General features: G+C 39.0%; 2 protein-coding genes and 1 pseudogene across 2 annotated transcripts; 1 reads left to right on the forward strand and 2 right to left on the reverse strand.

Moving 5' to 3' along the window:
• The first annotated feature begins 1,777 nt into the window (after positions 1-1,777).
• Or9q2 (olfactory receptor family 9 subfamily Q member 2) lies at positions 1,778-2,722 on the forward strand. Its single transcript, XM_021152400.1, has one exon. It carries the CDS (start codon positions 1,778-1,780, stop codon positions 2,720-2,722), a length of 945 nt encoding a protein of 314 aa, XP_021008059.1.
• A 1,109-nt stretch (positions 2,723-3,831) lies between these two features.
• Positions 3,832-7,510, reverse strand: LOC147000163 (COP9 signalosome complex subunit 8 pseudogene; annotated as a pseudogene).
• A 10,683-nt stretch (positions 7,511-18,193) lies between these two features.
• Positions 18,194-19,147, reverse strand: LOC110285976 (olfactory receptor 1S1-like). The gene has a single exon (XM_021152449.2). The coding sequence runs from the start codon at positions 19,145-19,147 to the stop codon at positions 18,194-18,196; it is 954 nt and encodes a 317-aa protein (XP_021008108.1).
• Between the last annotated feature and the right edge of the window lie 3,109 nt (positions 19,148-22,256).

The following is a 22,256-nucleotide window of genomic DNA, read 5'->3' on the forward strand; positions in this document are numbered from 1 at the left end:
CCCTTCATGATTAATAATAATTTTTTTCTTTTGGATTATACTGTTTTGTTTGTAGACTATAAAATGCTCATTTGGATAAGCATGGTGAAAGAAATTCTCTAGTTACTAAATGTAATTTTATTAAAGTGTATACCGTAAGTATAAAATACTTTTCAATGAATTAAAGATACCACATACCCTTAAGAAGAAATAATGTGGTGTATAGTCTTATACTGCTGGTGATCAGATAGAACATATAAAATTATCAATTTGATAAGATCTCATTATGTCATTTATACAAAAATGTTGGGCACACAAAAGTTCTGCAGAATTAGATACAAAATTATACATAAGTATACATTTGTGAGTATTTGGTAGGTATGTATTAACTTATGTCTTTTGTGAAAATAAATGAATCTGAAATTCTCAATATCCTGTTGAGAGCAGACCTTCTCTAGGGTTTTTTGGTGGTATATGCTACAGAAATGTAGGTTTATAGACACTTAAAACTCTTGGGATGGTAGTGTCTAGGAATCCTAAAGCCTCTCTTTTTCTTTGTGAGATAATATATATGGATCACATTTCTGATTACTTCACATTTTACTTTCACTTGAAAGATGAATTCAATTAGTAATGGAATATTATTATGAAAATATGTTGCATAGAGTCACACCAATTATTGAAAATTAAAATGAACTGAAAGAAAGCTAACAAAAGAAGCTCATTTAAAAATTTAAACAAGACTCTAAGCCTATGTGGGGATTTTAGCTTTCCATTGTCCTACATCTGGTATTTATTTATTTATTTATTTATTTATTTATTTATTTATTTATTTATTTATCTTTAATCATTTTTATACAGTCCAGTTTTTATTCCCCACCCAGGCCACCCTTTGACTGTTCCATATCCCATAACTCCCACCCTGCCCTGGGTCTCCAAGAGGATGTCCCCACCCTCTCTACCCCACAGACCTCCCCACTCCCTGGGTCTTCAAGTCTCTTGAGGATTAGGTGCATCTCCTCTCACTGAGTCAAGACCCAGCAGTCTTCTGCTGTATGTGTATTGGGGGCCTCATATCAGCTGGTGTATGCTGCCTGGTTGGTGACTCAGTGTCTGATCAATCTTGGGGGTCCAGGTTAGACGAGACTGCTGGTCTACATATAGGGTCACCCTCCTCCTCAGCTTATTCCAGATTTCCCCTAATTTAACCACAGGGGTCACCAGTTTCTGTCTATTGGTTGAGTGTAAATATCTGCATCTGACTTTTTCAGCTGCTTGTTGGGCCTTTTGGAGGGTAGCCATGCTAAGCTCTTTTTTGTGATAGTATCAGGCCCAGGGTCTCTCCTTGAACTGGATCCCAATTTGGGCCTGTCAATGGACCTTCTTTTCCTCTGGCTATTCTCCGTTTTTGACCCTGCAGCTCTTTCAGACAGGAACAATTAATTAGTGGATCATTTCATAAGCATATGGGTAGATTTGCCTCTCCTGACGGGAAAAATTAAGGTTCAGACAGATTAAGTGTTTCATATAACATCATGTAGCTAATTGGAGAGCAATTGTACCAGATACGTCCACGGGCCAGTTACTCACCATGCTTCCAATACTAGAAGTGTCCATTACATTTTATCTAACAGTGAGATCTGCATTTCTTTAATTTTCCCTTAGTCTGAAAACTTTGCTGTAGTAAAAGACTACATATCAGAGACTTAATTTACACTCTATTATTTGAAATGGCTTATTTTATTGTGAGGTCCTCTTTTCATATTGTCTTAGCCCTCCCAGGTAAACTCCTAGATGGATGGCTGGGAGGAATTACACCTTCGTGACTGAGTTCTTTCTGACTGCATTCACTGAACATCCTGAGTGGGGGCTCCCTCTCTTCCTTTTATTTTTGAGTTTCTACCTCGCCACCCTGCTGGGGAATACAGGAATGATCATTCTAATCCAGAAGAACCGCCGACTTCAAACACCAATGTACTTCTTCCTCAGCCACCTTTCCTTTGTGGACATCTGCTACTCCTCTGTCATCATCCCTCAGATGCTGGCTGTGCTGTGGGAACATGGTTCAACCATTTCTCAAGGTCGCTGTGCAGTTCAATTCTTCCTCTTTACCTTCTTTGCTTCTATTGACTGCTACCTCTTGGCAATCATGGCCTATGACCGCTATGTGGCTGTGTGCCAACCATTGCTTTATGTCACCATCATGACTGAGAAGGCCCGTGTAGGTTTGGTAACTGGGGCATATGTGGCTGGTTTTTCCAGTGGCTTTATTCGGACTGTCACAGCCTTCACTCTCTCATTCTGTGGAAACAATGAGATCAATTTCATATTCTGTGACCTCCCCCCACTGTTAAAACTGGTATGTGGGGACAGCTACATTCAAGAGGTGGTGATAATTGTTTTTGCCATTTTTGTCATGCCTGCTTGCATTGTGGTGATCTCTGTGTCCTATCTGTTTATCATTGTGGCCATCATGCAAATCCGCTCAGCTGGAGGCCGAACCAAAACTTTCTCTACCTGCACCTCCCACCTCACTGCTGTAGCTCTCTTCTTTGGTACTCTTATCTTCATGTACTTGAGAGATAATACAGACCAGTTCTCGGAGAGGGACAGAGTTGTGTCTGTGTTCTATACAGTGGTGACCCCATTACTGAATCCACTCATCTATAGCCTGAGGAATAAAGAGGTAAAAGAGGCAATTATGAAATCTCTGAGAAGATCAAAGATTTCCAGGGCACCCTAGTTACTCTTCCTTTCCTTTATTTCTACTTTCCTTTATTTCACCTTTTGTTTTATTTTTTTCTGAAATATCACTCATTTTGGCAGGCTTTCTTGAACTCAAAATTGTACTGAAACACCCCATCTTTACTTCTGACCTATTTTTTTTAAATGTGCTTCTTGTCATCATTTGAATTATAAGAATGATTTATGTGTGTGTTATTTATCTATAGTCACAATTGGACAATAGATGACATGAGAACATAATATTTTATTATTACCTGTACATAACAAATAAATCATCAAAAATAAAAACTATTCAGTGCAAATTTATTATATAAATGAATCATTCTCAGGATTCAAAGATGACCATTGTCTTCCAACTTCATCAGCACTTAACTCTCCTAACAACTGAGTAGATTAATTCATTTGATAGAATTATATTTTTGAGGTTCCAACATATGAGTATGTCCACACTATGGCTATGTCTTTCACTAGTATTTACTGAATGCAGTAGATTTCTTGACACAATAAGTACACGATGACTCGGCAAAAATATTTGGAGAACAATCACAAAACTATCTAGACTTATAGGCACTCTGTTTCAGAAGAATTCTCCAAGGTTTATCATTAAGAACTTTGAATATCGCTGCTTCCTTGTTTTGTAGTATTTGAATGATCATAGTGAAATTAAAGTAGTAGTAGTAGCAGCAGCAGCAGCAGCAGCAGCAGCAGCAGCAGCAGCAGCAGCAGCAGCAGCAGTAGTAGTAGTGGTAACTGATTTTCTAAACATTATAAATTTACAGAAATTACATTATATTGAGCTTCCTTGAGTTTACATTGCACGCCATGCCCCTTCCCGTCTTCTGAAACGAGACATCAGAATTTAAAAGAGTTCCATATAAACATGTAAGATGCTTTCTCAATTCATTCTGTCCTCATACAGTGGATATTGCACATATGGAAAAATGTTGCATTGGCAAACTTCCCACCAGGAAATATTTCACCACCCGTCAGCTTTTCCTGCATCACTGATTCCTTGTCTTCAGGTGGGAAGAAAGAGCACATTTTACAGAGAGCATGTGGCATTGTGGATTTGGCAGTTCTCCTTAAATCCCAAGCACCTCACTCCAGCTACAGGCCAGTGGTGCACATTAGTATGATGTTTGCCACAGCACCTTCTTTGCTACTTGTGTTAGGAGTCCAGGCATTGACAGAAACTAGCTGATAATACTGATGATTCCAACCAAAGTGATGAATACAAGTGAAAACAGCTCCAAGGAAAATCAACACAGTCTCTGAAGAGAAACCTGTACAATGTACCTCATCACTGGGGATTGGAAGAATGGGAGGCGACTCTGATAAGAGAATAAACCTGTTCAAAGAAACATCCAGGGCTCCTGAGGCTTATTCCTGGAAAGAACCATTCTTGTGGAGGAGTCCGCCTGCTATCCTTATTACAACTCAGCTTTCACAGACTCTTCCACATTAAGCCTGGAAAAGTCTGTGATATCATCTATAATTATGGAGTTATAACCTTGAGAATCCAGGGCAAAAACTGTCTCCTCATTAAATCTCTAAGGGCTTCCATAATTGGCTGTACAGTCTTCAACACTGGTGGGTGATGGTGGCATAGATCCCGGGGAAAGCTATTTGCAAGATTTGCCGTCCTGCTGACCAAATTTACCCAAGTTCAGAATTTGCAAACTTTATGGCAGGTAGTATACTCTTCCAAAGATATCTTGTATTATTTTTGTCATTCTTGAATAAATACAAAGTTAGAAGCTGATCATACACTGATGGTGTGGCAATTCCTCCTGGAGTCTCAAGCTTGTGGCTCTCAGACTAATCCAGCAGCTTTCTAAAACTATCACCACCATAATCATCTTTCCCACTGTTCTCACCACCACTGCCAGACTGAGTACTTATTTTTATAGCCCCCAAAGGCTCATATTTCAGTGTGTGTATTTGTGTGTGTGTGTGTGTGCATGAAAAGGTGAGAAAGTTATATGTGTAAAATAAAGAAACAGCAGCTTCCAAGTACTATGAACTTTTCCAGTAAGGACATATATCAAGTAGATTAGGAGAGTGCTTGGTGGATATACATCCTCAGAGAGAATGAGGGGGAAATTGCACTGATGAAAGATATCAGAGTACATGCATCTGCTTCTGCTCCTGTCTGTGCACAGATGGCACTGTGGATACAGGTACAGTGACCTCACATGGTGTATCATATGTAAATATTCCCTGTCTACATTATCTTCTGTAGTAGGTGCTTTGAGCATTTACCTGAGTTAGGTATGATTGTATGTATGTATGTATGTATGTATGCATGTACGTATGTATGCATGTATGCATGTATGCATGTATGCATGTATGTGTCTTAGTCATGAAATAATTTGGAACCCAAGAGGAGTGGGAAAGTTCTAAGTAAGTTTAGCCTCTATCAAAAGTTACTATAGTGATTATCCATGTTCTTAATCATAATCAATAGTCACATGTGGAGAGATAAGTGTGTCTCTTTGTTTTGGAAATATTTGGAGTAGATTATCCCCAGCTCAGATTCACCGTGGATGAGGACACTTCCAACAGAAGTGGGAAGCTTAATAATAATTATTTAACAATTCTTGAGATAACATGTCTTTACCATATATAGGGCATTATGTAAATGCTTTATATGAGTCATTCATTTTACCATGCTGAAAACTCATAATTAAAATTAATTGTATTTATTCCACTTAGCAAAGGAAAGGAGGGGTCTCAAAGCAAAGAAGAAACTAAAGCCCAGAAAGGTGGTGTGACTTCTAAAAGTTGAGTAGCAAGAACGTGGCAGAGGAGACAGGTTCTGGTCTTCAGTATTCAGAGTCTCTCTTCATTTATTTTGAACCTTAATGCCCTACTTTTTTTTTTTTCCTTCAGTGCCTCACAGATTTGTGGTTTTCTTTAGTGGCATCTGGATTTTAATTGTACTCTCAATTTTAGTGCATGAGAGAAGTTTGTTGAGGTACTTTAAGGTGCCTCGTAAATATGACAAAGTATTAAGTTACTGAATTTATATGCTCTCTTATATATCCATATGCAAGATCTAAGGGAATGTTTGACTTCTTTGAGATAGCAGTGTTGCCTCTGATGAGCTACTATCTTACAAATTTCTTTCCAACTACTTCCTTGATTAAAGCTTCCTCCATAAACAGCTAAGAAACATTGTGCTACTAGGCAGTCACCCACCTAGTCTGATCTTTATATCTTGCTTTGTTTTGTTTTGATTTTGTTTGAGAACTGGAGAATTAAGTGCATTCAGTTACTATTTTCACCATGAAGTACAGTGGTTTTAAATCAGGAAAATGTAAAAAGTTTGTACACGTTTATACATAATTATAGAAGTGTTTATTTCAGTACAAAAAAAAAAAAAAAAAAAGAGAGAGACAAACCCATCATGTCACTTTCCATGTTTGACATTACATTGAGTATAATAACACTGTATCTGGATGGTCACATCTGAACTTCTTTACAATGACCCAGAGAACACATATGCTCCTGCTGTAGGCTTTCTACTGTGGGACTTCCTGTTATATGTCCCATTCATCTGTCCCAATTTTGAGGTCCCAGATGTATAGAGCTTGTTTTAATTCTAGGTGTTTTTACTCTAATATTTTAAATAACCACATAAAGCATTCAGTATTTTCCTGTAAATACTAATTATTGTTATTTCTCACTAGTTAACAAAATTTTAAAATGTTGAATTATGCATATTTTTAGAGTTATTTTTGTACTATCATAATTGTATTCTGATTTTTGCTTTACTGAAGTTTATTTCATATGCCAAAATAGCCACAAATTTAACTCAGGAAACTATTGTACTTATGTATGTGCATAATTTATATGTATATGTAATTTCTCTCCTCAAAGTGTCCTTATACTCTTTATACTTTCTCTTATATCCCCTTTCTTACCACTTCCTCACCCCATCTAAAAGAACCACTGTTCAGCTTTTTGTCATGCTTTTTTAGTAAATTTTGTAGAATTTCATATAAATTTACACATTAAGTCATGAAATGATGCATTGTTTGTTTTACAAGTATTTTAAGAGTAATTAAGCTTTTGGCATTATATGACTAGGCCACGTCTTATGGTTGGACATTGCTATATGCCATGGATACAGCATACTGTGTTTGTTTACATATGTGTTTGTGGATATTGGCATAGTTTCTAATTTCTACTTTTTTATTTTGTATATTTCTTTTTTTAATCAATTAATTTATTTTTACACTCCATATTTTATTCGCCATTCCCCTGTCCACCCTCTGACTATTCCACATCCCATACCTCTTCCCAATCTCCTGTCTCCATGTGGATATCTGATGGAGACCATATCACGAGAAAGTAAGCCTTTCACAGTTTCCCACCCTAATAAGCCAAATGGCTTTGTGCTAGGAGCCGGTTACCTCCTCCTCCCTATCCCTTCCTGGCACCTAAGACCCTAAAAGATTGAATTATAGTCCCCTCTTCCTTATCTCTTCCTGACTCCCAAGACTTCTAAGGACCTGAGTTATGTGCTGAGCCCAGCTTGACACCCCAGGCTGTTAAGGAGGAATCTACATTCCTGAGATAAGACTCAGGGCGTCTCCAGCCTGTAGTCAGAATTTAGCCTCCATGTCCCCATGCCTACTTCTTTGTTCTTTGTTAGTTCCCCCTCAGCCCCTCCCTATTTCCCCTCTCAGTTTGCTTATAACCTGGCTTTTTCAGCCTAATAAACAGACTTTGACAGGAATCCCCCTTGGTCTCGCTCTTTTTGCCCCCGCTTATTTCTCATGCTGGTTTGTGGTTCCCCTCGTACCCACGAATAACTGATTCCTGCTGGACAGGACAGATGTCCCCACCCCCACCCTACCTGACCTCTAAAATTTCTGGAGTCTCCAGTTTCTTTCAGGTTAGGTGCATCATCTCTGAATGAACAGAGACCCAGTAGTCCTCAACTGTATGTGTGTTGGGGGCCTCATCAGCTGGTATACGCTGCCTGGTTGGAGTTCCAGTATCTGAGATATCTCGGGAGTCCAGATTAAGTGAGACTGCTGGTCCTCCTACAGGATCGCTCTTCTCTTCAGATTCTTTCAGCCTTCCCTAATCTAACAACAGGGGTCAACTGCTTCTGTCCATTGATTGGGTGCAAATATCTTCATCTGATTCTTTCAGCTGCTTCTTGGGTCTCTCTGAGGGCAACCATGATAGGTCCCTTTTTGTGATGCACCATAGCCTCAGTAATAGTGTCAGTCCTTGAGGCCTCCTCTTGAGCTGGATCCCACTTTGGGCCTGTCCCTGGACCTTCTTTTCCTCGGAATTCTCTCCATTTTCATACCTGTAATTCTTTCAGACAGGAAGAATTATGGGTCAGAGTTTTGACTGTAGGATGGCAACTCCATGCATCACTAGATGTCCCGTCTTCCTGGTGGAGGTAGGCTCTATAAGTTCCCTCTCCCTAACATCGGGCATTTCATCTAAGGCCCCTCCCTTTGAGTCATGAGATTCTCTCACCTCCCAGGTCTCTGGTACATTCTGGAGGGTCCCCCCCAACCTACTATCTCCTCGGGTTTCCTGTTTCCATTCTTTCTGCTAGCCCTCAGGGCTTCAGAGCTTTTCCCTCTCCCAATACCAGATCAGGTTCCCCTCTCCCCCTAACTGCCCCCACCCAGTCACTTTTCCTCCCAGATCGCTCCCTCCCTCCTCACTTGGGATAGCTTTCTTCTCTCTCCCAAGTGGGACTGAGGAATCCTCACTTGAACACTTCAGCTTGTTGACCTTTTTTGAGTTCTGTGGACTGTATCTTGGGTATTCTGTATTTTTTTTTGGCTAATATACACTTATTAGTTTGTACATACCATGCATGTCTTTTTAGATCTGAGTTACATCACTCAGGATGATATTTTGTAGTTCCATCCATTTGCCTGCAAAACTCAGGATGTCCTCCTTCTTAATAGCTAAGTATTATTCCATGTGTAAATGAACCAAATTTTCTGTGTCCATTCTTATATTGTGGGACATCTGGATTGTTTCAAGCTTCTGGCTATGACAAATAAGGCTGCTATGAACATAGTGGAACACGTGCCCCTGTGGCATTGTTGGGAATCTCTTGGATATATTCCCAAGAGTGTTATAACTGAGTCTTCAGGTAGATCTATTTCCAGTTTTCTGAGGAACCTCCAGATTGATTTCCAGAGTGGTTGTACCAGTTTGCAATCCCACCAGCAATGGAGCAGTGTTCTTCTTTATTTACATCCTCTCCAACATGTGTTGTCACCCGAGTATTTGATCTTAGTCTTTCTGATTGGTTTAAGGTAGAATCTCAGGGTTCTTTTGATTTGCATTTATCTGATCACTAAGGACTTTGAGCATTTCTTTAGGTGCTTCTCAGCCATTCGAGATTTCTCAGTTGTGAATCTCAGTTTAGTTCTACACCCCTTTTTTGATTGTTTTTTTTTTCTGTGTGTGTGTGTGATTAACTTCTTGAGTTTTTTATATATTTTGGATATTAGCCCTCTATCAGATGTGGGAGCAATATTGATAAAACTGCATGGCATGGTATTGGTACAGGGACAGACAGATTGATTAATGGAATAGAATTGAACACCCAGTATCCTGAGCTTTTGTCCCCACCGGCAAGAACATGCTCAGGACAACCGGAATCTTCTGTGGCAAAAGCTTTATTGCTCACTTCTTCAGGAGCCAGTGGAGAAGAGAGAGGAAAATGGCGGAGCCCCATCCCTTTTATGGAGGATCGTCCTCCGCCTCGGACGTGTCGCTCCCTGATTGGCTGCAGGCCATCGACTGGAGTTGTCGTCACGGGGAAGGCAGAGCACATGGAGTGGAAAACTACCCCGGCACATGCGCAGCTTGCTTGTTTACTACTTAGAATACGGGTGTCAGCGCCATCTTATAATGGTGAATGTGAGGGCGGCTCCTCACATCTCCCCCTTTTCTTTTATTTAAGAGCAATAGGCCACCCATTCTAATGAGAGTGGAGATAGAGGTCAAATCCCCAGTGTGCAGGTAAAGGAGCCGTAAACAAAACCTCCTCCCAGGCTCATCACCCGGAGGGGTCCTGGTCTGGCCCCGTGTCGTTTTTCCTGGGAGAAGAACACTTGGACACTCAACCTTCTTGAAAGATGACATGTCTCCCTAGAATAGGCTCATATATGCCGCAGAGCCCTTCTACTGCAGTGCTTAGCCGTGCAACTCTCTCGGGCTGCTGAAGCACACTCATTCTATCCCGTGCAGTGAGACTAGCCTCGTGGGGTGCAAGAGCTGAGTGGCCAGCGACCTATTGCTTAAGCATAGATAACCATATATTGGGGAAGCGCCATGTTCTAGTGCTGCAAGCACCTGGGCAATAACTACCTTGTCTCTCCTACTTTGGGCCTTAAGCTTACAGACCAACCAGAGAAGCAACACTAATCCACAGCAAAGAACAGCTCCAAATAATCTCACCCCCACCCATTCTTTAAAGAAGGAAAATGTTGGGGAGATAATCCTTTGGTCAGGGACAGGTCCAAGTGCGTGGGGCAAGTCTCAATTTTCGAAGGGTCTGTTCAAATTTAGCCGTCCAATTCTGTATCTCCCAACGCTGCTCTCCCTTTGTTGTTGTCGCCCTGGACATCACCAAGACGAGGGACATCAGTATTCCCTTGGTCAGTCTGGATTTTTCGGGTGAGTCTTTCTGGTATCCAAAATGGGTTGTCTTCATTCTGTGGAAAAACACAAACAGCTCCCCTGGATCTTATCAAAATAGGATCCGGTCCTTTCCATTTGTTACTTAAAACATCTTTCCATTTAACCATCTCATTGGGCCTAACTGGCTCTGAACAATGACGTTCAGCTGCTGTATGGCCATGAGCATCAAGATTTAAAAAATTGAGTGTAAAGAGTGCCATAGACACAGACACTCTTGGTACTCGGGGTAGAGCCTCCTCGACTTCCCCTTTCTGTTTTTTTAGATAGGATTTGAAGGTGCGGTGCTCCCGCTCAACAATACCCTGTCCTTGGGGGTTGTATTGGAGTCCAGTCAGGTGGGTCACGTCCATCTGACGGCAAAACTGTTGGAATTTTTGAGATGTATAAGCTGGTCCATTATCAGTCTTAAGGAGTTTGGGTTTCCCCCAAGCACTCCATGCCTCAAGGCAATGTTGAATCACATGTGAGGCCTTTTCTTCGGTTAAAGGAGAGGTAAACATGATGCCAGAGCATGTGTCAATGGACACATGGAGATATTGAAGTTTTCCAAAGGAAGAAACGTGTAACATCCATTTGCCAGACCTGTAGAGGTCGAATACCGAGTGGGTTAATTCCCACATGAGGAACTGGCAAGAACTCACAGCAGCTTTGACATTGAGTAACAATGTCACGGGCTTCTTTTCTCATCAAGAAGAAATGACGGCATAATGTTTTAGCCATCACATGAAAATTGTTATGAAAATTTCTTGCAGTCTCTACCGGGGATGATAGGGCAGCAGCCACCACTTTAGTGGCCTTATCTGCAAAATTATTTCCCAGAGCCATGGGGCCAGGTAGGCCTGAATGGACTCTAACATGAGTAATATAAACAGGAAATCTTCTAGATAACAAAACTAATTGTATCTGCTGAAAAATATTGGCAATTTTACTGGGAGGCTTAATCACTCCAGCCACTTCTAAAAAATTAAGGGGTTCTAAAAAGGTTTTTAAAACTTTTAAAACCACTAAACATTCTACCACTTGAGGTGAATTTTCATTATATTGTTTGGATACTACTTTACCATTAGCCACATAGGCACCTATGCCAGTTTTTGATCCATCAGTATATACCACAATCCCATTTTTAAGTGGGTTTCTTACTGTTATTTGTGGAAACACAACAGATTGATTTTGGGCAAACTGTAAAATTGGATGTTTTGGATAATGGTTATCTATTTGTCCTGAAAAGGAGGTAACTAAAACTGTCCAATCATTAGATGTGGCTGCCAAGGTTTGAACCTCTCAAAAGTCCAATCTCTCTGCTCTGGAGTCAAAGCAGCAGCGTTTGATCGGGCCTGCGTTTGTGCAGCCTCTTGCCATAGAGCTCTCCATTCCATATATTTGCCCATATTGGGGAGAGTGGCTTTTGCAATCATTTGCCAGTTGGCAGGAGTTAGTGCCATGCCAGCAAGCCTGTACTCTACCAGAGCATGAACACGCCCACCCTCGGCTCCTTCAAAGACTGGAAATGCCTGTTGCATCTTTTTTTGTTTCTCTCTTGGAATGAACGAGTCTGCGCACTGCCCCTCTGCGCACTGCCTCTCTGTGCAGGGCTGACGCACTACGCAGGGCGGGGGCTCCGCATAGGGCAGAGGTGCACTATGACCTTGAAGCTGACTGCCTGGAGGCTGAGCCGCAAGCTGGCCTTTGCCAGCCGCTTTTGGCTTTTTTCTTGACTTATAAGCTCGCATTTTATCTGGCTGGTACTTTTCTCTCTCATAATGAGCTGCTTCCTCCTCCAAGTCTGTTTCCTCAGAGGTGCTAATTTCTTCATCTGATTCACAGCTACTAAGAGCTGGCTCCTTAAACTCATCTTTTTTCTCCTCTTTCCTTCCAATCTCTCCCCAGGTATTCTTCCCTGACATTAACTTTTCCTGGGGTTCAAGACCCGTGGAAAGGCCTGTATACTTATTTGGTGCACCATGTTTCCTCTTTGCTCCTGTTCTCTCTCCCCGCTTTACTTCTGATAGACTGTCTTGAATTTTGTCCAGAATTCTCCACCCTGCCTTAACTACTTGTTGACATGTGAAAAGGAACAAAAGGGCTTTTAACACTAGAGAAAGTTCAAGACCAGACATACCTTGTAAAGCTGTAACGCGCGTCCCGTCCCCACAGTTCTGGTTCCGCCCTGTGAACGAGGGATCTTCCTTGCACCAGTGTGATGGTAGTTCCCGGGTTTCTCGGCGCCACTTATCCTGTGCTTTTGTCCCCACCGGCAAGAACACACTCAGGACAACCGGAATCTTCTGTGGCAAAAGCTTTATTGCTCACTTCTTCAGGAGTCAGTGGAGAAGAGAGAGGAAAATGGAGGAGCCCCATCCCTTTTATGGAGGATTGTCCTCCGCCTCAAACGTGTCGCTCCCTGATTGGCTGCAGCCCATTGACCAGAGTTGTCGTCACGGGGAAGGCAGAGCACATGGAGTAGAAAACTACCCCGGCACATGCGCAGCTTGCTTGTTTACTACTTAGAATACGGGTGTCAGCGCCATCTTATAATGGCGAATGTGAGGGCGGCTCCTCACAACCCAGAAATAAAACCACACATACGGTCACTTGATCTTTGACAAAGATGCCAACAATATACAATGGACAAAAGAAAGCATGTTCAATAAATTGTGCTGGTCTAACTGGTTGTCTGTATGTAGAAGAATGAAAATAGAGCCACATTTGTCACTTTGTACAAAGCTCAAGTCCAAGTGGATCAAGGACCTCAATCTAAAACCAGATACACTGAATCTAATAGAAGAGAAAGAGGGAAAGAGCCTTGAACTCATTGGCACGGGGTGGAGGGGCGGGGGGATTTCTTTTTTTTTTTTTTTTTTAGAGGTTACCAAGTTGTTTTTATTTTTTTATTTTTATTTTCCAATTTTTTATTAGATATTTTCTTTATTTACATTTCAAATGCTATCCCAAAAGTCCCCCATACCCTCCCCCCCTGCCCACTCCCCTACCCACTCACTCCCACTTCTTGGCCCTGGTGTTCCCCTGTACTGGAATTTCTTAAACAGGACTCCACTAGCTCATGCTCTAAGATCAAGAATTGATAAATAGGACCTCAGGAAACTGGAAAGCTTCTGCAAGAAAAGGACACAGGCAAGTTGACAACTTATAGATTGGAAAAAATCTTCATAGTTTCTACTTTTATAAATAAAGCTGTGACATACATCTGTGTGGAACCTTGAAAATTATATATTTTATGTTCTGTTAGACCAACACCAAGGGTTAAATGGCTGGCTTATAAGATAGCTTTTGCTAGCAGTTCATGAGTATTCCATTTTATCCCATATTTTATCAACACATGGCATAGCTAGATTTTGCTTTTTAAATAATGATGAGAACACAATGGTATACTCCTCTTACTTCATCTTTAAAACTATGTTGTGCTATTGTTAACCATTAGCGAGATGTCCAATGGTTAAGTAGAATTTGTTGAACTTGTGTACTTAAAACAATGTACACATCAATTCTTTATTTTACCTGTGTCTCATCACCTAGCAACAACAATTCTATTCTGTGCTTCTATGCGTTTTTATATTTATATTAGCACATTTTTCTTTCTGTGACTTCCTTATTTCACTTCACATATTCATTTTATTCGTGTTGTATATAAAACAGGGCTGACTAGGATATCAGAAACCAAATTGTCTCTCTCTCTCTCCTTATCTTCCTATGTGTATTTAGGTAGTTTTATACTCTGATATCAGCTTCTTCCTCAGGGGTCATGGCTATCTTTGAAGAAGATTCGAAAAGAATTTAGGAGCTAGAGAATCTAGAGAATGAGGAATAATGCCATAAAATGCTGTCTTCTGGACATGACATTGCTGTCACATAAACAAACTCACAGCAAATTCGGATACCTATACTAGTTCCACACAAGGTCAAATTGGTTAAAATGTCCTTCACAGAAAGAGGAAGCTTAAGGCAACCTTATTAGAAAATTAGGATATATTTGCAATTAACGGCTTCTAAGGGATAAAGTGTCCCCTTTGTTTCAGCAGTGCCCACTGGTATCCTACCCATGCTCCCTTAGATCACCCAACACTCATGTCCAGATGAGCATCACTAGTAGTATTCAAGGACTATTAAAAAGTGCATACAATTTGGATGAAGATGTGTTGGAGGGGGGAGTGTTCGAATTAGATAATAGAGGGAATTGACTATGGCATATTGTGTGCATCTATGAATTGAAATACAGAGACATAAGCAAATGGAAGGAGGTAAGCGGGGGAAAAATAGGTGAGATGTTTACATCTTCTCTAAGTCTATTCTGGAGTAATTTTTACTTGATTTCAATATTAAAATAGAGAACTCCTTGGCAGAAAGCTGAAAAACTAGCAAATCAAAAGGTTCACTTCTATTTAAATTTTTTTATTATTTGTAAGTTGTGTACATTTATATAATGTATTTTGACCATACCCATTGATTATATGCTACTAACTTTGATCTCTCTTCCAGCTCATGTCTTCATTTTATTTATTTGCTAATAATAACCCACTGAATCAAATTTGTGCTATCCATATACCCATTGGTGTGTTGCCATGAACTAGACAATGAACAAACTACTGATGGCCACATCACCAAATGAGAGAGACTCACTTTCCTTCTACAGCTATAAAGTATCAATTTCTCTATTTTCAAGAATAGTCCCTTGAAAGCTACTGCTTGATACATGCTGGAATTTTGATTGGCTTGATTTTGTGAAGGACTTGTGTAGGTAATCATAGATGCAGTAAATTCACATGTATAATAGTCATGCATGTCACATGTAGAAGTCAGAACTTCACAGCTCTTCTCCTCATCATACTAAACCTTGGGTAGTGGGAGGCACAGTTAGATAGATGGACTCATGGTAAGCTGAGAATGAGTTATTTGTTCTCAGCACTTTGATCAAGAATGAAACACTGTGTTACCAATAGCAACTGCCAAAATATACTTCTCAGACCAAGGCTCAGAGAACACCACAGTATATAAAATAAATATTGGGAAGGTAGTTTGACAACATGAAAATTAAACAAAACAATAATTCCATTCACTACAGCACCTATGATCTTTCCCATAATGGGATTTTTTTCTTCAGGTTTATGCTGTTACATATAAAATCTCTCCTGTGGATCAGGCCTCATATTTCACCAGAAAGCAGTTGGTTACCTACATAATGTTTATGTCACTATTGCCTCAGTAGGCAAGTCTTGCTGGCATGTTAGTATTTTAGCATGTAGTCCTGGAAAATTCCATCAGCTTATTTTCTCCCTCAGCAGCCTGTAAATTTTTTTATGTCTCCATGTAAGCTAACATGGGAAAGTGTGGGAATTTTTACAGTCAGCTAAAGGTTGATTTCAAAAATCTTGTTTGACTTTTGTGGACTTTGAAACTATTTTTTACCTAACCACAAACAATATGTTTCCCTTGTCTTTCTTTGTACAACATTACTTTTTTTTTTTTTTTTTTTTTAACTTTTTGAGACTGTTTTACTGGGAAGCTCAAAGAGGTCTTAAACTCAGCCTGCTTCACTCAGCTTTTCAATACTCTTTATTCTGTTTATAAATGTTAGGGTCTTTGGACCTGTGTCACGTTCTTTCTCTATAGTTATCCTGTGAGTAATTACACTTACTCTCATGGCCTGAATAATTAAGATGCTTGAATATAACAAATTCTTTGCTGTAGTCAAAATAAGACTGAACATGGATCATTTCTTTCATCTCTCCTTTGCTGTATCTGCTTCACCTCTCCTCACCCATTCTGTTCTTGCCCATCTACATCCTGTTCTTTGGGTATCATAAACCTATTCTTATGCAACCACCTTCAAATCACTCTTTTCTTTCTTTGAATTCTTTTCCCATGCTTTCTCCTGGTTCACTTCCTGGTTTTATTCATTTTACTGTTCCAAAAACTCAGATAGGCAATTTCTTCTCTCCTGAAGCACATTATCTAAAATGCCATCATATCTATTATCTAGTCACTCCTCCTACGTTTCATTTAAGTACAAGCTGTATTACCTTATTTTATGCTCATAATTTATTTAATTGATTAATTTACATGTTTATGATTTGTTTCATGTATTGTGACATAAGAGCCAAGAACCCAACATTTCATTCTTTTGTTGATTCTCATTAAGGTACGGAAAATGTTTTGTTTTTTGTTTTTTTTAGTGAAAATAAGTATTGCTGTCTTTTAACACATTCAGTTTTAGGGATCATTTCTCACCATGGTGAGATTGTTCTGTAATATTTTGGTGGGTAACTTATTTTACATTTGTATTAATTATAGTTAGATAACAAAGGCTACTAGTGATATGTTTGATATATATAAAATACACACACACACACACACACACACACATATATATATATATATATATATATATATATATATATATATTGCCTAGAACAATCAACTAGGAATAGGATCAAGTGTAAACTTCACAGACTCTTTACTTATATTCCATAATTAATGACTTTAGTAATGGACCAATATTACCCAATATTGCCTTTGCTTACTGATTTAAAAAATATGCAAAATTTATGTACATTTTCTGTTTGGTTTGGAAACATAATGAGACTGTATGTTATTCATTCATTTAGTCTTTTGGAGGACATCTAGAGACTGGTAAATAGAAAATTGTTAATGGATGTTTGTTGAAAATGACAAGCTGAAGAATGAGTCAGGAAAGTATAAACAATTAGATACAAATCTGTGCCTTTTTATCATGAGAGTTTATGAAGGTAATTATGGGAATTTATAACACTATTTCTATCAATTGTACATTCACAGCGAAACTTGAAACTTATCACAACTCTATTACAGGTCTTCTTGGGACTCACTGAAAATGAGGTATAGTATTTAAAATTATACAGAATCTCTAAACCAAAGCATATAGAATAGTAGGCAAGGCCCACATAGATGTAAACCAACTTAAGTCATATTTCCTAGAAAATCAAGAATATTTTCAAATACATGTACCTCTATTTTAGAGAGGTTGAATTGTTGATCCAGGTGAGGTTTGGAAGATAATGATAAAATCTTGTTTGAAATCTTTTCCAGCGTACTAAATGTTTAATATTTTGATCAATGACCTATTCTAATTAGTTTCAATTGATGACAAACATAGCTGATGAGAAACATACTTTTTCTGAGAATATATATAATAAAAAAATAAATAGTCTAAAGTAGGTATGTGACTAGCAGGGGCCAGGAAATACAAAAAACCTGACCCATAATGTCTTTGTTTTGATCTGGTTTTAACACACACTCTCCTTCTTTTAAATTTATTTACTTATTTTTAGTTTTAAATTTTCATTCTATATAGTTTAATGATATTTCTTCCCCATTCCCAACTCTTCCCAGATTTTCTACCGTCTCTATTCAACCAACTCTATTCAATATCCTCTCCTAGTCATGTGTACCAGAGCTCTGGAACTGTAAGCTATTAAAAAAGATAAACATGTAGGTATGAAACTTGCAATGTAAATCAACAAATGGAATCGTAAACAGTTTGAAGCAAGGCTTACAGTAGTATACAATGCAATTAATTTTGTTTTTTGTTACTTACCATGGAAGGAAATAGTGCATCTTATTTCCAATATCAGAACAAAGTGTAAAAGCACTTATCACTCAGAGGTGGAAGTAGGAGAGAATTGCCATATACAAAGTAGTTCATTAAAGGTTAGATTCTCAAAACTATTCTACACATGCTGAACTAAATCATCTAGTTATGTGGATCAAACTCAGACAATCATGACATCAAAGGGAGCAAATGACTTTTATTGATGAGCTTCCTAAGGGCACCTTTCATGTCCTTATTTCTCAGGCTATAGATGAAAGGGTTCAACATGGGTGTCACCACTGTGAAGAGTACTGCACCAATCTTGTCTGTGTCCTCAGGGTGAGTGGAAGAAGGGAAAAAGTAAACTCCTACAATGGTACCATAGAAAAGGAATACAATTGTCAGGTGAGAGCCACAGGTAGAGAAGGCTTTCCACTTTCCTTCCGTGGATGAAATTCTGAGTACATCCCTGATGATGCAGACATAGGAGAAGAGAATGAGGGCAAAGGGAAAGGTGATGACTGATAACCCCACAATAAATTTTACAAGTTCATTGATCATTGCATCTGAGCAGGAAAGTTTGATCAGAGGGGCCAAGTCACAGAAGAAGTGTTGGATAGTGTTATGGTTGCAAAAAATCAATTGATTGGCCAGAAGAGTATGTGTCAGGGCAACAATATTGCTTAGAGCCCACGGACAGAAAGAGAGTAAAAGACAGAACCTGGGGTGCATGATGTTTGTATAATTCAGAGGGTGGCAGATAGCCACATATCGATCATAAGCCATTACCCCCAAAAGAAAATTGTCAATCACAACAAACACAATAGAAAAGTACATCTGTGTAATGCAGCCCTCATAGGAAATGGATTGACTATTGGTCTGAATATTCATCAGCATTTTCGGGACTGAGGTCGAAGAGGAGGAAATATCAGCAAAAGATAGGTTGGCAAGGAAAAGATACATCGGGGTATGAAGATGTATATCCAAACCAATGGCCAGAATTATGAGACTGTTTCCAACCACAGTGACCAGGTACATACTCAAGAAAATCACAAAGATGAGTTTTTGCTTCTCAACCTGGTTGGAGAGACCCAGGAGGATGAATTCAGAGATGGTGGTTTGGTTTCCTTGATCCATATTCATTGTAATCTGCAGAAAACAAAACAAAACACAAGCTCTTCAAACTCTCCAAAACAAAAGAAAACAAAACAACCCCTGAATAGTATTATTTTTTCTGCAGCAAGATTTTGGGTGACACTTCTTTGATGCTGAAGGAGAAATTCCTTCTATGTTTAGGTAGAAGGACTACTTACTAAAGAATTATCTTAGCAGTGCAGTGGCTAAGAAAATTCCTTAACAATAAAGAGATAATTACTTCTTCTCAGTGAGCATATTCTGACCATAAGTTTTATAGATGGCTCTAAAATTTAAATCTCTAAACTAAGAACACAGATATGTGACCCATATTGTAAAGATGCAATATACCATAAAATTATTTACCTAAAATACACAAGGAAAAGCTATGGAGGTAGATCAGTTGTTAAAGTGTTTTTCTGTGAAAAACTAGTGGATGTGAGTTTAAAAAAAACCCAGCCATAGTGGTAATGCGTGTTTCATTCCCCCCTCTTTCTTGCTTATCTCTTTTTTTATGTCTCTTCATTTCCCTTTTCTTCACTTACCAACTCTCTACATTCTCCTTTTCTTTGTCATCCTGCTCCTTCTCTCTCTCTCTCTTTCTCTCTCTCTCTTGTGTCTTTCTGTCTAGCTCTCTTTCTCTCTCTCTCTGTGTGAGCTCATGCATGTGTTAATATAGGAAGATCTTGTGACTTACTGATTAACTAGTCTTGCAGAATCAGTAAACTCCAGATCACTGTAAGAAACTCTGGATATCTCCTGAAGAATGATGCCAAAGTAGACATCAAACTTCCACACAAACCGATTTGACACACATGCATCTGCACACAGATACGTACCCTTCTCATATTAACAAAAATACAAAGGATAGAAAATGGTCCCAAGACTTTCATTTTCCTCCTTTAAACCTGACAAGATGGATATTTGAAGTCTTTGAAGTGAAGTGTCTACAGAGGCATAGCTAATTAAAATTTAGGGATCCTTATTAGAAAGTACTATTGTATGGGTGCTCCATTCTACAAAAGTTAGAGGAGGAAGACTTCAAAATTTTTTAACTGAAGATTGACTGAAAGAGGAGAAATTCAGCACTCTTTGGTGATCCAAGAAACTTAAGTACACATATGAAGCTAAAGTCATGGGTTTGTCTCTCACTTCTGAAGGTTGAAAGATAATTACTCCACTATTGAAGGGTTCAGGAAAGGTGAATAGTAGAGGAAAAAGCTTTTATTTCTGCTCATTGCAGGACAGATATAATGTGAACTTTGTGTTGGTTAAGGAGGACTTCAGGATGTGGCTGTATTCAGATCACCTCCTTATGTCTTCAATCAAGAGGCATACTAGTGTTATGAAGGATGCTAATGTTATAACATAATGGGTTAGTTGTCTAGTGAAAGGCACACTGGGAAAGGGTATTTTACTTGTCAAAAATGTTATTGCTGGTCAGTGTCTAGAGTTGGGTTTTGAAAGAATCCCTGAAATCTCAGGACTGTTCAACAAAAAGAACCAACTGCTAGTTCTTTCTGGCAACTGTGTTCAGTATTTTTTTATCTTCTATTTTGTTACATGTCTTTACCTCTATAAAACAGTAATGAAGACTGAGTAATAAACAACAATTAAAATAACAACAATACAATTTGTTTTCAGGGAGATGAGGTTAAAGAATGAGAGCAAAGTCCCACTGCCCACTTAACCCCTAATACCTCCTTCAGAGTCTTGACTAACTAACACAAGGTGAAACCTCTGTCTACACATTTCCTAAACCCTGAACACTCACTGCACACTCCATGACCACACAATGCACAGCTTCTGACTACTTGTGGCAAATCCATTAACTACCCATCATACATACCCTAACCATACCCTAATGCAAACCCTGACTACTCGCTGCGTGATCACTAACCATTTTCCCCTAGTACATGTAGGACCTGAGATCAAGAAAGAAAACATGTATTTTGAACTAAATTAAAAGTGAAATCTTAAGATGGGACATTAAAAATCTGGAAATAGGTCTTTAGCACTAAAAATTTTGGACTACAGATGGTCATAAATCTATTTTCATCTAAAAAGTTGTCACTTAGAAACAGGGAAAATTAGACTAGGTGATTTTTCTTGAGATGTTTGTCTTTGTCTTTTTTTCTCTCCTACTAGAACTTGAGGACTACCACTGCCCTTTCTCCCTTTGTCTCTTCCCTCTCTCCCTTTCTTGTCCTTCTTCAAGTCATTGTCTCTCAAATGGTTCTTTTGAAGGGGAGAGGACAGTCACTCATTACCACTGAGATTCTGGAAACCTGAATGGTAGGGAGAAAGGAGAATTTATGAGGATTACTTAGAAGCTCAGCTTGTAAACTAGAGGGGGGAAACATGCAAAATGGAGAATTAGTAAGAAAACTCAAATGGGCTAAAGTGCTGGCAGGGATCTGAACCTAACATATAGACAATGCTGAAGATGTTGCCGTTGTAGATCTTGACCAAGAAAGGGAAATTTTATGATTTTGAATATCTCACTTTAACCTTAGCTTTCCAACTTACCTCCTCAAACTATCAACAATCTTTCTAAGTTTTTCTGAATCTCTGAGGTAGCTGACAAGATGGTTAAGACACAAGTTAAATTCTAAAATTCTCACCTCTCAATGATAGTTTAAAAAATCCAAACTCAAATGTTTTGTGTTGTTGTTGTTGTATCTTTGACTACAGAGGTGAAGACTGCAATCAGTCCTAGTGGGCTTCTCTGATAATGTTTTCATGATGCTGAACTCACATGGGACATTTAGCTCCTCCAAAATCCTCAGGGAAAGCATCTCTTCAAGTGTTTTCCTCAAGGCAAACTAATTTTGACATAATAGTTTGCATAGGTGAATGGGGTAATAAACACACAACTGCTCTTTGGTTTGTTTGTCTTTAAGTCCTCTTTTTATGCTGAGAAGTTCTTCCTTAACTGAATCACTTACTACTATTTAGAGTAAATGAATTGTTGGTTGCTGTTTGGTTTTGTTTCCATTAGCATAGGAATATGTTGAGATTCTCTTCTTAATTCCTTCATGCTCCTTGCTAAATAAGAACATAGTCAATATCCTGAGAATTGTCTTACATTCTTTTTCCAGTGGTTACGATTTTATTG

This window comes from Mus caroli, unplaced genomic scaffold (assembly GCF_978045245.1).
Source record: "Mus caroli unplaced genomic scaffold, Mus_caroli_1 scaffold_20, whole genome shotgun sequence".
Taxonomy (NCBI): domain Eukaryota; kingdom Metazoa; phylum Chordata; class Mammalia; order Rodentia; family Muridae; genus Mus; species Mus caroli.